The following is a 17,316-nucleotide window of genomic DNA, read 5'->3' on the forward strand; positions in this document are numbered from 1 at the left end:
TTTTATTAGGGCTCTAAAGCAATTCTAGTTGTGCCCCCCCCCCCCATATGGATTTAAAAGTTCCCCTCAGGCGTGTCATCCTGGAGCCGTGCCTGGTTGCACCTCTACCTTGCTACCTTTCAGATGAGCCAAGGAGGAGGACAGATGATAACAGAAGGTCAGTGGAGCACTTCAGCAGGCCTTAATGCTCAAATCAGTTTTGTTTTTTCAAACCTGTTTTGGAATACTGACTGTCCAAACAGGAAGTTACAAGTGACGAAATCAGATGTGTGTGTGTTCAGACAGCAGTCATTGGCTGACATGGCTACGCTAGTTGTCATAGTAACGGCAGACATGTGTGTGGAGAGGTGGAGGCTGATTGGTGATGGTGCTTCCTATCACTCAGAAGTTATGTAACAAGCTACGGTGATAACAACGCCTGGCATGGACGTTTCCAATGCTTTGAATGACCAAAATCATAGTGTAAGAAACACTTTTAAAGCTTCAAGGGAGCCGCATCAGTCAGCTAGCTAGCCACAACAGTCCACTAACTAGCCGCAGCAGTCAACTAGCCACAGCAGTCCACTAGCTAGCCGCAGCAGTCCGCTAGCTAGCCGCAGCAGTCAACTAGCCACAGCAGTCCACTAGCTAGCCGCAGCAGTCCGCTATCTAGCCGCAACAGTCCGCTAGCTAGCCGCAGCAGTCCGCTAGCTAGCCGCAGCAGTCCGCTAGCTAGCCGCAGCAGTCAGCTAGCTATGTAGCTGTTTAGCTTTCTAGCACATTCACTCATTAGTTTGTAAACAATCAAACAAGCTAGTTAGCTACCACATGTTCTTGTCAAACTGTCAATAGAGTAGATAAGTAACAGTCTAAAAACACTTGAGGGTAAATACATCTGATCTGTACCGTTCAGACACAAATCGCATTGCCAGGAATCAGATTTGTATCTGACTTCAAACCACCTATGAAGGTGGTTTGAAATGTGGCTTGAAATATCAGATTCCATGTGCTTTTTTTGGCTGTTTAGACTGCAGGAAAAAATAACAGATTCTAATCGGATATGCAAAAAGAAATAGGATTTCAGTCACTTCAAACTGCCAATGAGAACGGGGCTTTAGACCAGCAGCAGCGAGGGACCAAACATAGTAAGGAAGTGAAGACACAGAGACTGCAACAGAGGAGTAGATGATGGAGAGAGGCAACAGACAGCAACAGAGAAGACAGAGAAAGTGACATAAGAGGGCAGATGGAGAGAGACACCAGAGAAGACAGAGAAAGTGACAGAAGGGCGCAGATGGAAGAGACAACACAGAAGATAAAGAAAGTGACAGAAGAAGGCAGATGGAGAGAGACCCCAGACAAGACACAGACAGCAACAGAGAAGACAGAGAAAGTGACAGAAGAGGGCAGATGGAGAAGACAACAGAGAAGACAGAGTGAGTGACATAAGAGGGCAGATGGAGAGAGAGACACCAGAGAAGACAGAGAAAGTGACGGAAAAGGGCAGATGGAGAGAGAATATAGGTGGGTTGAGGACAGTAACAGTATTACTTTAAGCTGCTCTATAGATTCTAATTACACTGAACAAAAATATGAATGAAACATGTCAAGTGTTGGTCCCGTGTTTCATGAGCCGAAGTAAAATATCCCAGACGTTTACCGCAATCTGATTGGCTCATTAGACAAGAGCTATGTTTGAAGTCTTTTTGCCAACATACTGTAGAGTAAAGAGTAGAGAGACCCATAGTAGCTCCTGTAATTGGTTGTTTCTGCTGTGGCAGGTGGGAAGGTTCAAAATTACCTGAAAAAATATCTAATCTCTCCAAGTTAATCTCAAAGTGCACCAAATTCATGCATGTAGCTGTTGAAATTCCTTATTTTTCTTGTCGGGGTAGAATGCCTCCGGACTCCCCTACTGGCTTTGGGCTAAGACCTCAATGTCTTCAAATCCTATATATATTTATTCAATTAACCTTTACATAACTAGGCAGGTCAGTTAAGAACAAATTATTATTTACAATGACGGCCTACACCAGCCAAACCTGGGCCAATTGTACACCACCCTATGGGACTCCCAATCACGGTCAGTTGTAATACAGCCTGGATTCGAACCAAGGTGTCTGTAGTGACACCTCTAGCACTGAGATGCAGTGCCTGAGACCCGCTGCGCCACTCAGGTGCTGCAAGAGGTTTCACTCTCTTCAACATCTGTCCACTTGGTAATACAGCGTTAGTCAATGCGTTTATATTGGCTTTTTTAAATTGAACCTTTATTTAACTAGGCAAGTCAGTTAAGAACAAATTCTAATTTACAATGACGGCCTACTGGGGAACAGTGGGTTATAACTGCCTTGTTCAGGGGCAGAACAATCTAGCAACCTTTCGTTTACTGGCCCAACGCTCTAACCACTAGGCTACCTGCGGTATGTGTTAATTGTAGGTGTGCCCATGGGGCCGGGCATCAGAAATGTCCGGTGAGAGAGAGACAGGTTGAGGTTTCCAGGGTTAGATTAGTGCAGGAGTTGTCATATGCTGAGGCAGTAAAGGAAGTAGAGGAAGATGGGTCAAGGGGAGGGATCCCGAGAGGAGTGGTGTGAGTAGTAGATCTGTAACAGTACAGAGGGAGGGATCCTGAGAGGAGTGTTATGTTTCAGTATGATTGGATTTTTAGAATTTATAGCAATGGTTATTTACTGTACTGCAGGGATGGAATATAAGTCGCAGAAAATTGAAGTTGTGGTGGCAGCTGCAGAGAAGTATTTGGTTGAATGACGTTTGACATCATAAGAGTTACAGGGTGTGTTGAGTGGTGGTGTCCTTTCAGGCTGTTGGCCTGAGCTACGACTACATAGATTTAGTGGAGTAGGGTGGTGGGTTTTTATTAGTGTAGGGTTAGATTGTAGGGTATTTGTTCATTTATTAATAAAAAAAAAAGCAAACTATAAGGGTGTTTTACTCCAGTCTAGTAGGTGGCGGTAATGCAACATGTGTTGGATGCCATCCGCCGTTAAACCACATCGAAGAAGACGATGATCCCGTCATACAGATGTGTTTATACCATATAGAATAATACATTGAACGATTCTGATTGCTCGCACAGGAACTCATAATTTGCATTTACAGCCAAACAATTACAGAAAAGTAACTGTTCAGGTATTTAAATTTTTAAATGTGACCTTGTAGTTGGGTATGTAAACTAACGCATTCCATGAATCTGCAGTGGTTTCCGCGGCCTGTCTTTGTTATTGTTTTTCCCAGCAAGTTAGCCATTAGTCAGCTAGATAGTTCGCTAGTTACAACCTCCAATCTGTTACTATAGCTAATGTTAGTTAGTTAACTACAGTTCAGGATAACGGTTTAAGTGTGACTTGCTTTTGGTAGCCAGCTAACGTCTCATTGTGAGCAAAATGACTTAGCGAGGAATTAGCTAGCTAGCTAAATTAGCTGGACCAACCGTTGCTAAAGGCTACCGATTTATGCTTTAAAAAAAAATCCCTGTTGGACGTTATGTGTGGTTAGCTCATTTAGCAAACGTTACATATTTGTGTTGTCTTTTCTGTAGCAATCACACGAAAGATCCATCTGTGAAAACCACCCTGAACTTGCTGGGTCTCCTCTTTTAGATCCACCTCTAGCCGACCATGTCTGAGCCGGGTCCTGGCTTTGGTGATCCGGCCCAGAGAAGCTCACAACAGGGTCCAGAAGTGGTGTCAGTGAAGCTGGAGGACTGCAGTCAAACACTGGAACTCAATGTGATTGTGAAAGAGGAGGAGGAGAGAGAAATCAAGGAGGAAGAAAACAGTGACTCCGGTGAGTTCTGGCTGTCTTTTCCCACTAGCACAGACTTTGCTGATATCTATTTTATCGAGGAGACATGTACTTACTATGATTGAGAAATATGGTGGTCTCACCTACTTAAGATGGATGCACTAACTGCAAGTCGCTCTGGTTAAGCGCGTCTGCTGAAGGACTAAAATGGAAGACTTACATACTCTGACTTGAGTTCTGGCTGTGTTTCGTAGGGAGGGAGGACAGATTGCTTTATCCCCAAACATTATAATATTTTATATATTTAATTTGTGTTATCACTGTGTGATTCAAAGCAACAAGCCCCTTGTAAAAGCCTTTCTTTCAATGCTCTGTTAATGTACCAGCCCTCTGGCTGACATCCCAACAAAATTAAAGAGCAACTTAATGCAAAAACCAACTTCTCTGGTTGAAAATGGCTTCTGTGGCATCGATATTAGTCAAACATTTATTCCACTTTCAATATTGACTAAAGTGTAAATAAGTAGGATCATTTTGGTCATAAACTATATTCTAAAACAGTTGTGAGATTTGTGTAACTGAGGTCATCATGACGTACATGAGAGGTTGTGTTTGGATTCCAATCGTCCCCCACTAACACAACAGTGGTAGACCTGATCACTGACAACGATGAGACGGCCTGTAGGGAGGAGGTCAGAGACCTGACCGTATGGTGCTAGGACAACAACCTCTCCCTCAATGTGATCAAGACAAAGGAGATGATTGTGGACTACAGGAAAAAGGCGGACCGAGCCACGCCCCCATTCTCATCGACGGGGCTGTAGTGGAGCAGGTTGAGAGCTTCAAGTTCCTTTGGCGTCCACATCACCAACAAACTAACATGGTCCAAGCACACCAAGACAGTCGTGAAGAGGGCACGACAAAACCTATTCCCCCACAGGAGACACAAAGATTTGGCATGGGTCATCAGATTTTTACAGCTACACCATCGAGAGCATCCTGACGGGTTGCATCACTGCCTGGTATGGCAACTGCTCGGCCGCAAGGCACTACATAGGGTAGTGCGTACGGCCCAGTACATCACCAGGGCCAAGTCTCCTGCCATCCAGGACCTCTATACCAGGCGGTGTCAGAGGAAGGCCCTAAAAATTGTCAGACTCCAGCCTCCCTAGTCATATACTGTTCTCTCTGCTACCGCACAGGAAGCAGTACCAGAGCGCCAAATCTAGGTTCAAGAGCCTTCTAAACAGCTTCTACCCCCCAAACCATAAGACCCCCGAACAGCTAATCAAATGGCTACCCAGACTATTTGCATTGTGTGGATAGCCATTCCCTTCTCCTAGCTGCCAACCGCCTTGCTCCGAAGCACCTCTCACTCACATGGCTCTCTCAGATATCTCAATTCCTATTAGCCAATTCCCGTCACGTGATCGGGTCCATCTCACAGTCGTCGCAGCCCCGAGGTAGGCTACCAGTGAAGAGCGACACATCGGGGTAGGCTACCAGTGAAGAGCGACACATTGGGCTAGGCTGCTAGCGAAGAGCGACACATCGGGGTAGGCTGCTGGCGAAGAGCGACACACCGGGGTAGGCTGCTAGCGAAGAGCGACACACCGGGCTAGGCTGCTAGCGAAGAGCGACACACTGGGTTAGGCTGCTAGCGAAGACCGACACATCGGGCTAGGCTGCTAGCGAAGAGCGACACATCGGGCTAGGCTGCTAGCGAAGAGCGACACATCGGGGTAGGCTGCTGGCGAAGAGCGACACACCGGGGTAGTCTGCTAGCGAAGAGCGACACACCGGGCTAGGCTGCTAGCGAAGAGCGACACACTGGGTTAGGCTGCTAGCGAAGACCGACACATCGGGCTAGGCTGCTAGCGAAGAGCGACACATCGGGCTAGGCTGCTAGCGAAGAGCGACACATCGGGGTAGGCTGCTGGCGAAGAGCGACACACCGGGGTAGGCTGCTAGCGAAGAGCGACACACTGGGTTAGGCTGCTAGCGAAGAGCGACACACTGGGTTAGGCTGCTAGCGAAGACCGACACATCGGGCTAGGCTGCTAGCGTAGAGCGACACACTGGGTTAGGCTGCTAGCGAAGAGCGACACATCGGGCTAGGCTGCTAGCGAAGACCGACACATCGGGCTAGGCTGCTAGCGAAGAGCGACACATCGGGCTAGGCTGCTAGCGAAGAGCGACACATCGGGCTAGGCTGCTAGCGAAGAGCGACACATCGGGCTAGGCTGCTAGCGAAGAGCGACACATCGGGCTAGGCTGCTAGCGAAGAGCGACACATCGGGCTAGGCTGCTAGCGAAGAGCGACACATCGGGCTAGGCTGCTAGCGAAGAGCGACACAACGGGCTAGGCTGCTAGCGAAGAGCGACACATCGGGCTAGGCTGCTAGCGAAGACCGACACATCGGGCTAGGCTGCTAGCGAAGACCGACACATCGGGCTAGGCTGCTAGCGAAGACCGACACATCGGGCTAGGCTGCTAGCGAAGACCGACACATCGGGCTAGGCTGCTAGCGAAGACCGACACATCGGGCTAGGCTGCTAGCGAAGACCGACACATCGGGCTAGGCTGCTAGCGAAGACCGACATATCGGGCTAGGCTGTTAGCGAAGAGCGACACATCGGGCTAGGCTGTTAGCTAAGAGCGACACATCGGGCTAGGCTGCTAGCGAAGAGCGACACATCGGGCTAGGCTGCTAGCGAAGACCGACACATCGGGCTAGGCTGCTAGCGAAGACCGACACATCGGGCTAGGCTGTTAGCGAAGAGCGACACATCGGGCTAGGCTGTTAGCTAAGAGCGACACATCGGGCTAGGCTGCTAGCGAAGAGCGACACATCGGGCTAGGCTGCTAGCGAAGAGCGACACATCGGGCTAGGCTGCTAGCGAAGACCGACACATCGGGCTAGGATGTTAGCTAAGAGCGACACATCGGGCTAGGCTGCTAGCGAAGAGCGACACATCGGGCTAGGATGTTAGCTAAGAGCGACACATCGGGCTAGGATGTTAGCTAAGAGCGACACATCGGGCTAGGCTGCTAGCGAAGAGCGACATATCGGGCTAGGCTGCTAGCGAAGAGCGACACATCAGGCTAGGCTGCTAGCGAAGAGCGACATATCGGGCTAGGATGTTAGCTAAGAGCGACACATCGGGCTAGGCTGCTAGCGAAGAGCGACACATCGGGCTAGGCTGCTAGCGAAGAGCGACATATCGGGCTAGGCTGCTAGCGAAGAGCGACACATCGGGCTAGGCTGCTAGCGAAGAGCGACACATCGGGCTAGGCTGCTAGCGAAAAGCGACATATCGGGCTAGGCTGCTAGCGAAGAGCGACACATCGGGCTAGGCTGCTAGCGAAGAGCGACATATCGGGCTAGGCTGCTAGCGAAGAGCGACACATCGGGCTAGGCTGCTAGCGAAGAGCGACACATCGGGCTAGGCTGCTAGCGAAGACCGACACATCGGGCTAGGCTGCTAGCGAAGAGCGACACATCGGGCTAGGCTGCAACGGTCTTATCGGATTCCAAGACGCATATTGAAGATGTTAGAAGAAATGTACATTTTTTTTGGTCGACAAGATGAGCAACGAACAGGCTGCTGCTTTTACTACGTCAATGTACTATCCTCCCCATAGTTCAAAGGTTGACCTCTTCTATTGGTCAGCTTGTTCTGTGCGAGAAGTAAATATTCCAAACCAGACTCTGGGACAGTTGTGGGGTGATAGATCCCAAATTAATCCAACCACTGTACGTCAAAACCCCCTTTAATAGCAATGAGGCTGATCAGAATGTTTAGTTACATTTTTTTCTTCACGTTATAAGCCCAGCAATGTCCACATGGCAGTAAATCAAATCAAATTGTATTGGTCACATACAGATGGTTAGCAGATGTTAATGCGAGTGTAGCGAAATGCTTGTGCTTCTAGTTCCGACCGTGCAGTAATATCTAACAAGTAATCTAACAATTTCACAACAACTACCTTATACACACAAGTGTAAAGGAATTATTAAGAATAAGTACATATAAATATATGGATGAGCGATGTCCGAACGGCATAGGCAAGATGCAGTAGATGGTATAGAGTACAGTATATACATATGAGATGAGTAATGTAGGGTATGTAAACATTTATATAAAGTGACTTTGTTTAAGTGACTAGTGATACATTTATTACATCCAAATGTTAATTATAAAAGTGGCTAGAGATTGAGTCTGTATGTTGGCAGAAGCCACTCAATGTTAGTGATGGCTGTTTAACAGTCTGATGGCCTTGAGATAGAAGCTGTTTTTCAGTCTCTCGTCCCAGCTTTGATGCACCTGTACTGACCTCGCCTTCTGGATGATAGCGGGGTGAACAGGCAGTGGCTCGGGTGGTTGATGTCCTTGATGATCTTTATGGCCTTCCTGTGACATCGGGTGGTGTAGGTGTCCTGGAGGGCAGGTAGTTTGCCCCCAGTGATGTGTTGTGCACATCACTGTGCACCTCTGGAGAGCCTTTCGGTTATGGGCGGAGCAGTTGCCGTACCAGGCGGTGATACAGCCCGACAGGATGCTGTCGATTGTGCATCTGTAAACGTTTGAGTATTTTTGGTGACAAGACAAATTTCTTCAGCCTCCTGAGGTTGAAGAGGCGCTGTTGCGCCTTCTTCACCACGCTGTCTGTGTGGGTGGACCATTTCAGTTTGTCTGTGATGGGTACGCCAAGGAACTTAAAACTCTCCACCTTCTCCACTACTGTCCCATCGATGTGGATAGGGGAGTGCTCCCTCTGCTGTTTCCTGAAATCCACGATCATCTCCTTTGTTTTGTTGACGTTGAGTGTGAGGTTATTTTCCTGACACCACACTCCGAGGGCCCTCACCTCCTCCCTGTAGGCCGTCTCGTCATTGTTGGTAATCAAGCCTACCACTGTAGTGTCGTCTGCAAACTTGATGATTGAGTTGGAAGAGTGCATGGCCACGCAGTCATGGGTGAACAGGGAGTACAGGAGAGGGCTGAGAACACATCCTTGTGGGGCCCCAGTGTTGAGGATCAGCGGGGTGGAGATGTTGTTTCCTACCCTCGCCACCTAGGGGCGGCCCGTCAAAGTCCAGGACCAAGTTGCACAGGGCGGGATCGAGACCCAGGGTCTCAAGCTTAATTATGAGTTTGGAGGCTACTATGGTGTTAAATGCTGAGCTGTAATCGATGAACAGCAAGCATTCTTACATAGGTATTCCTCTTGTCCAGACGGGATAGGGCAGTGTGGTTGCGATTGCGTTGTCTGTGGACCTATTGGGGCGGTAAGCAAATTGGAGTGGGTCTAGGTTGTTAGGTAGGGTAGAGGTGATATGATCCTTGACTAGTCTCTCAAAGCACTTCATGATGAAAGAAGTGAGTGCTACAGGGTGATAGTCATCTAGTTCAGTTACCTTAGATTTCATGGGAACAGGAACAATGGTGGCCCTCTTGAAGCATGTGGACACAGCAGACTGGGATAGGGATTGATTGAATATGTCTGTAAACACAACAGCCAGCTGGTCTGCGCATGCTCTGAGGACGCGGCTAGGGATGCCGCCTGGGCCTTTAACACGTTTAAATGTTTTATTTACGTTGGCTGCGGTGAAGGAGAGCCCGCAGGTTTTGGTAGTGGGCCGTGTCAGTGGCACTGTATTGTCCTCAAAGCGAGCAAAGAAGTTGTTTAGTTTGTCTGGGAGCAAGACATTGGTGTCCGCGATGGGGCTGGTTTTCTTTTTGTAGTCCGTGATTGACTGTAGACCCTGCCACATACATTTAGTGTTTGAGCCGTTGAATTGCAACTCTACTTTGTCTCTATACTGACGCTTAGCTTGTTTGATTGCCTTGTGGAGGGAATAACTACACTGTTTGTATTCAGTCATGTTTCCGGTCGCCTTGCCATGATTAAAAGCAGTGGTTCGCGCTTTCAGTTTTGCACGAATGCTGCCATCAATCCACGGTTTCTGGTTGGGGAAGGATTTAATCGTCACCGTGGGTACCACATCACCGAAGCACTTGCTAATAAACTTGCTCACCGAATAAGCGTATACATCAATGTAATTGTCCGATGCTATCCGGAACATATCCCAGTCCACGTGATCGAAGCAATCTTGAAGCGTGGAATCAGATTGGTCGGACCAGCATTGAACAGACCTGAGCATGGGCGTTTCCTGTTTTAGTTTTTGTCTATAAACTGGGAGAAACAAAATGGAGGGCTTTGTATGCGTCACAGAAATTAGAATAGCAATGATCCAGAGTGTTGCCAGCCCGGGTCGCGCATTCAATATGCTGATAAAATTTAGAGAGCCTTGTTTTCAGATTAGCCTTTTTAAAATCCCCAGCTACAATAAATGCAGCCTCAGGATATGTGTTTTCCAGTTTACATAGAGTCCAATGAAGTTCTTTCAGGGCCGTCGAGGTGTCTGCTTGAGGGGGATGTACACGGCTGTGATTATCATCGAAGACAATTCTCTTGGTAGATAATGCGGTCGGCATTTGATCGTAAGGAATTCTAGATCAGGTGAACAAAAGGACTTGAGTTCTTGTATGTTGTTATGATCACACCACGACTCGTTAATCATAAGGCATACACCCCCACCCTTCTTACCAGAGAGATGTTTGTTTCTGTCGGCGCGATGCATGAAGAAACCGGGTGGGCTATAAGCTCAGCAATGTGCACAAATGTTCCAAATTGCATTTAGCGTTTATGGTTAAATAGTTTTAAAATGTTGACTGCCTCCGTCCGCTCAGATTGCAAGGTGGGTGATGTTGCCGTGCGCAACAGTCATTGCCTTTCTCTCCTATCTGAATGAACAGCCTCTCCTGTCTGAATGAACAGCCTCTCCCGTCTGAATGAACAGCCTCTCCCGTCTGAATGAACAGCCTCTCCCGTCTGAATGAACAGCCTCTCCCGTCTGAATGAACAGCCTCTCCCGTCTGAATGAACAGCCTCTCCCGTCTGAATGAACAGCCTCTCCCGTCTGAATGAACAGCCTCTCCCGTCTGAATGAACAGCCTCTCCCGTCTGAATGAACAGGCTCTCCTGTCTGAATGAACAGCCTCTCCTGTCTGAATGAACAGCCTCTCCCGTCTGAATGAACAGTGCCTCTGGTATGACAGAATCAAGCCTTTAGACCTTAATATTAATTATCCTTCATTATATTTGTCAAACATGACAGACTATGGTATTGACTACAGCCCATCACCTACACTTTGACATGTAGGATAATTGTTTCTGAACATTGACATACACTTATGTTTTTCTTAATAGAAGAGCTAGTGTGTTTTTGTTGTTGTTTTCAAATCAATTTAATTGTCTATTCTGGTTAATTGCCTTGGTGCTCTAGCAGATGGCCTTGGTGCTCTAGCAGATGGCCATGGTGCCCTGGCAGATTGCCTTGGTGCTCTAGCAGATGGCCATGGTGCCCTGGCAGATTGCCTTGGTGCTCTAGCAGATGGCCATGGTGCCCTGGCAGATGGCCATGGTGCCCTGGCAGATTGGGCACCTCTTGGAAGGCCAAATGGCCTTGCCCCTAACATCAGGAAACTCCAGGCCTGGTGATCACTCCAGTCTGCCATCGTTTTGGGCAAATGGGGAATTAAGACAATGCGCACTTGTCAATATTCCAAAAATATTCTTGGTGTCCTGCCGCGACCTCTTTTATAACAGGATTTTCTATGAAACACTGCCAGACTTACAACTTTCTCCCTCTCTATGACCAGAGTGTGTAAGAAACAAAACGGTACCGAAGCACAGGTGTCGCCAGTGACTTGATAAGCTGATTGAGCTAATGTGGCCTGCCTGCTCAATGTACCTGCTTCATTGACAAAACACAGAGATGGGAACTTGGCTGGCTGGCTAGTGATTTTAGGAACTAATAAATGTTGTTGGTGAAGGGTATGGAACCCTGGTCTCTGGTGGGGAGTCTTAAATGTGATTGGTGTAGGGGAGTTTTATCACTACATCACGGCTCTACACTAATTACAGATTTCTTGATTGATCTGAGATTATTTCGGACTATTTTGAGGAATTGGTAGGATATGTTGTTGCTTCCGTGACTAGTTTTTTTTTTAGCCATTCTTTAAGGTTAAATCCTGCATTTTTAAGCCTAAAAAGCCTTTGTACCTCTTTCTGTTTCTTACCCAATATGTGTTCATATTCTTACAGGAAAGAGCTCCAACCCAGACTCAGACAGCAAGCCCAGTCCCACAGCGTCAGGAAATCATAAAGAATGCAGACAGAAGCCCCAACCCTGCTGTAGCGACAGTTTTAATTGTCCAACTCACCTCAAATCACTCAAACAGACTCCTAAAATAAAGAAGACTTACCTCTGCTCCCAATGTGGGAAGAGTTTCAGTCGGACAGGAGACCTTAAGAGTCATGAGAGATCACACAGTAAAAAAAAGCCTTACCACTGTGCTCGATGTGGGGAGGGATTCACTCAGCTTGGAAGTCTAAAAAGTCACCAGAGAATACATACAGGGGAGAAGCCTTACCACTGCTCCCAGTGTGGGAAGAGCTTTAATCGTTCAGGAAACCTTACTGAACATCAAAGAATACATACAGGGGAGAAGCCTCACCACTGCACCCAATGTGGGAAGAGTTTCAGTCGGGCTGGAGTTCTAAAGAATCATAAGAGAACTCACACAGGAGAGAAACCTTTCCACTGCTCTGCTTGTGGGAAGAGTTTTACAAGAGAAGTAAGCCTAAAGAATCATCAAAGAGTACACACTGGAGAGAAACCTTTCCACTGCGCCACATGTGGGAGGGGTTTCAGTGAGAAAGTAAATCTTAATAGACACGAGCGAGTACATAGTGAAGAGAAGCCTTACCACTGCACCACATGTGGCAAGCGCTTTAATCACTCAGGAAGCCTTAAGGAACACCAGAGAATACATACAGGGGAGAAACCTTACCACTGCACTGCGTGTGGAAAGAAATTCCGTTTTGCGGGAGATCTAAAGAATCACCAGAGATCACACAGTAGGGAGAAGCCTTACCACTGCTCTCTTTGTGGGAAGAGTTTCAATCAACCCGGAAACCTAAAGAGTCATCAGCGAATACACATAGAAGAGAAGCCTGCCAGTACTGTCAATGTGATTGTCAAAGAGGAGGAGGGTGAGAGGAAAATCAATGATAACGTAAAGAGAGAAGTTGAGGAAAATAATGGTGTAGTTGACTCAGGTACATCAAGACTACCTGGTCGTGGGAGTTACCCCTGTCCTCAATGTGGGAAGAATTTTAGTTCCTCAAGTAATCTAAAGAATCATCAAAGAGTACACACTGGAGAGAAACCTTTCCACTGTTCAGCATGTGGGAAGCGTTTCCGCGAGAAAGCACACCTTAAGAGACATGAGAGGGTACATAATGGAGAGAAGCCTTACAACTGCTTTGAATGTGGGAAGAATTTCCGTGTGGAAGATACCCTACAGAAACACCAGAGAATCCACACAGGAGAGAAGCCTCACCACTGCTCTCTTTGTGAGAAGAGCTTTAATCATTCAGGAAGCCTTAAAGAACATCAAAGAATACATAGTGGAGAAAAGCCTTACCACTGCTCTCTTTGCGGGAAGAGCTTCCATCATTCAGGAACCTTTAAGAAACATCAGCAAAAACACATTGGAGTGAAACCTACCTGTAATCTCAATGTGATTGTCAAAGAAGAGGATGGTGACTGTACTCTCAATGTGATTGTCAAAGAAGAGGATGGTGACTGTAATCTCAATGTGATTGTCAAAGAAGAGGATGGTGACTGTACTCTCAATGTGATTGTCAAAGAAGAGGATGGTGACTGTAATCTCAATGTGATTGTCAAAGAAGAGGAGGATGACCCAGATACATCAAGACCACCTGATTGTGGTCGTTACCCCTGTCCTCAATGTGGAAAGAATTTTAGTTCCTCGAGTAATCTAAAGAATCATCAAAGAGTACACACTGGAGAGAAACCTTTCCACTGCTCTGCATGTGGGAAGAGTTTCAGTGAGAAAGCAAACCTTAAGAGACACGAGAGAGTACATGAGAAGGAAAAAAGAGAAGTTGAGGAAGAGGAGAAAACTGGTAGTGTAGTTGACCCAGGGACATCAAGACCTGGCCGTGGGAGTTACCCCTGTCCTCAATGTGGGAAGAGTTTCAGTTCCTTAGGTAATCTAAATAATCATCAAAAAGTACACACGGGAGAGAAGCCTTACCACTGCACCCAATGTGGGAAGAGCTTCAGTGAGAAAGCAAACCTAAAGAGACATGAGATAGTACATAGTGGAGAGAAGCCGTACCACTGCACCCAATGTGGGAAGAATTTCCGTGCGGCAGATACCCTACAGAAACACCAGAGAATCCACACAGGAGAGAAGCCTAACCACTGCTATTTTTGTGGGACGAGCTTTGATAATTTAGGCAGCCTTAAGGAACATAAAAAAATACATAATGGAGAGAAGCCTTACCACTGCACTCAATGTGGGAAGAGCTTCAATTACTCAGGAAATTTTAAGAAACATCAAAGAATACATATTGGAGAGAATCCTACCTTTATTCTTAATGTGATTGTCAAAGAAGAGGAGGAAGATGGAAAAGAGAGAGAAGTTGAGGTCGAGGAGAGAGAAGTGAAGGAAGAGGCTACATAAGCTAACTAGGAAAGGAAGAGTTATACCTCATATCTTTGCAATGCTGTCTTCTGTGTCAGTATGGGATTGGGCAGCACTAATGAGAGCGATCTCCTTTTTAAAATAGTCTAAATCTTCTACTTCTATGAGTGTATTGGAAGGTAGCAAATCAACTGAAAAAGTACATACCACCACCTATTTTGGTGGAGTGTGTATCATCTGAACAGGATACCACCTCCTAATGTGCTGCAGTCTGAACAGGTACAAAGCCAAGGTTGGTGATTTACTGCTACCTGCAGTTATATAATGTTAGCTCAGGACTATAAATGCATTGGTTAACTCCTTCTGCTGACCTGGATGGAATTATAGCGTCCTTCCTTAACCCACAGGAAGTCCCAACATTTTGACTACTTCAAAATGGTGAAAGTCCTCAATGGTGCTGCTCGTTAGACAATACTGTGGAAAAGCCTCACCATTGCTCTCCATTATATAAAATCTCTTATTCACCAAAGCATGTGATAAATATATCTGTATAGAATCTGCGTTCCAGGACACAGATTCATGCTCTGAGTTCATTTGACCGTGGGTTGTCGACAATGCCATGAATGACCATGAATGATCTCAAAATGATCTGCTATGGACTGACCATTCATGATCTCAAAATGATCTGCTATGGACTGACCATTCATGATCTCAAAACGATCTGCTATGGACTGACCATTCATGATCTCAAAATGATAATTTTAACCATGTTTTAGGCTATACGGGGTTTGTTTACATTTACAATGTTTCCAAACATTGGAGGAAAGCAAACTTATATTTTGTGGTTCTGATGGAGTGTGACAGTTGAAATAATCTTATGAGGGATTAAAAATTAATAGGGATATACAGTATCATTCATTTATGTAAGTCTAAAAATGTATGTTACAACTGCAGATCCCCCCTTTAATCACTACAGTGTCATAACATATTTACATATACCATTACAACAGTTCACAGTAACAGAGGTCAGATAGGCCTACAGTTTATGTTGTTGAACAGTGTCTCTGCCCTACTTTTTAAACTGATGAGTGAGATGTGTAAAGAAGGTACATTTGGATCATCTATTACACGTTGTACAAGGTACATTGAGAAGTTGATCTAAAATACAACCTTCCTGTTTACGAGTAGTACAGCGTGAAGAGAATAATGCCCTGTGGGCTATCCTATTGAATACAGAATATGTCCATAGAATCATCCCACTGGGCACAGACGTCAGTTCAACGTCTACTTTTAATTCATATTTTGGTTGTGAATTCAATGTGAAATCAACAAAACATTTCACCGTGTCATTGGATTTAGGTCCAAAGTTTTTTTTTAAATTAAATTCCCAAAACATTTAAATACTTTTTTTCAAATCCAATCAGTTTTTCCACGTTGATTCAACGTCATCGCTTTGACGTTTTAGGTTGAAACGACGTTGATTCAACGTCATCGCTTTGACGTTTTAGGTTGAAACGACGTTGATTCAACGTCATCGCTTTGACGTTTTAGGTTGAAACGACGTTGATTCAACCAGTTTTTTTGCCCAGTAGGATTATGACAGAATTCAGCCATTCTTTTTTTAACCTCAGGAGAAGGGCTGGTCTGGATTGACGTCAGAAGTAAACAATATGAGTGTATTGTTGTGTCATCATCTGGATGTAACCTGTGTGTGTAAAAAAAATATTGCCAAGTATCCTCGAATTGAATTATAAATACCAACAGAATAAACTGTCTGTGTAATGCCTCTTCTTCATTGACATTGTATTGGTTGGCATGGCACCCACAACAATGCCTTTTTGTACACTTTCAGGGAGGTCAGGAAAATGGCATCCCTTTAGAGGGCAAATATGAGATGTATGTTAGGAGAAGTGTAATATTATCATAAGGCAGGGTTCCCCAACCCCAAGAAGGAGAGGTTAGGAGAAGTGTAATATTATCATAAGGCAGGGTTCCCCAACCCCAAGAAGGAGAGGTTAGGAGAAGTGTAATATCATAAGGCAGGGTTCCCCAAGAAGGAGAGGTTAGGAGAAGTGTAATATTATCATGATGCAGGGTTCCCCAACCCCAAGAAGGAGAGGTTAGGAGAAGTGTAATATCATAAGGCAGGGTTCCCCAAGAAGGAGAGGTTAGGAGAAGTGTAATATTATCATGATGCAGGGTTCCCCAACCCCAAGAAGGAGAGGTTAGGAGAAGTGTAATATCATAAGGCAGGGTTCCCCAACCCCAAGAAGGAGATGTTAGGAGAAGTGTAATATCATAAGGCAGGGTTCCCCAACCCCAAGAAGGAGAGGTTAGGAGAAGTGTAATATTATCATAAGGCAGGGTTCCCCAACCCCAAGAAGGAGAGGTTAGGAGAAGTGTAATATTATCATAAGGCAGGGTTCCCCAACCCCAAGAAGGAGAGGTTAGGAGAAGTGTAATATCATAAGGCAGGGTTCCCCAACCCCAAGAAGGAGAGGTTAGGAGAAGTGTAATATTATCATAAGGCAGGGTTCCCCAACCCCAAGAAGGAGAGGTTAGGAGAAGTGTAATATCATAAGGCAGGGTTCCCCAACCCCAAGAAGGAGAGGTTAGGAGAAGTGTAATATCATAAGGCAGGGTTCCCCAACCACAAGAAGGAGAGGTTAGGAGAAGTGTAATATCATAAGGCAGGGTTCCCCAACCCCAAGAAGGAGAGGTTAGGAGAAGTGTAATATCATAAGGCAGGGTTCCCCAAGAAGGAGAGGTTAGGAGAAGTGTAATATCATAAGGCAGGGTTCCCCAACCCCAAGAAGGAGATGTTAGGAGAAGTGTAATATCATAAGGCAGGGTTCCCCAACCCCAAGAAGGAGATGTTAGGAGAAGTGTAATATTATCATGAGGCAGGGTTCCCCAACTGGCATCCCACGGGTGGTTTTCTTTGGCCCCTAAGTCAAATGTTTATCAGCTCCAAACTAT

At 46.0% G+C, this 17,316-nt stretch overlaps 1 protein-coding gene across 3 annotated transcripts; it reads left to right on the plus strand.

The window, feature by feature from the left end:
* Positions 1–2,995: 2,995 nt before the first annotated feature.
* Positions 2,996–16,107, plus strand: LOC110487306 (zinc finger protein 345). 3 transcript variants are annotated; one of them, XR_005035691.1, is made up of 4 exons: positions 3,009–3,132; positions 3,603–3,789; positions 11,924–15,802; positions 15,846–16,107. XR_005035691.1 is itself a non-coding variant. In XM_021559227.2 (3 exons), exons 2-3 carry the CDS (start codon positions 3,621–3,623, stop codon positions 14,374–14,376), a joined length of 2,622 nt encoding a protein of 873 aa, XP_021414902.2. In that variant the 5' UTR covers positions 2,996–3,132; positions 3,542–3,620; the 3' UTR covers positions 14,377–16,107. The 3 variants fall into 3 exon arrangements, 2 of the variants coding, with proteins under 2 accessions (XP_021414902.2, XP_021414901.2); XM_021559227.2 differs by having other exon boundaries at positions 2,996–3,132; positions 3,542–3,789; positions 11,924–16,107; XM_021559226.2 differs by having other exon boundaries at positions 11,924–16,107.
* The last annotated feature ends 1,209 nt before the right edge of the window (positions 16,108–17,316 follow it).

The sequence above is a fragment of the Oncorhynchus mykiss genome, chromosome 13 (assembly GCF_013265735.2).
Source record: "Oncorhynchus mykiss isolate Arlee chromosome 13, USDA_OmykA_1.1, whole genome shotgun sequence".
In the NCBI taxonomy this organism is placed as follows: domain Eukaryota; kingdom Metazoa; phylum Chordata; class Actinopteri; order Salmoniformes; family Salmonidae; genus Oncorhynchus; species Oncorhynchus mykiss.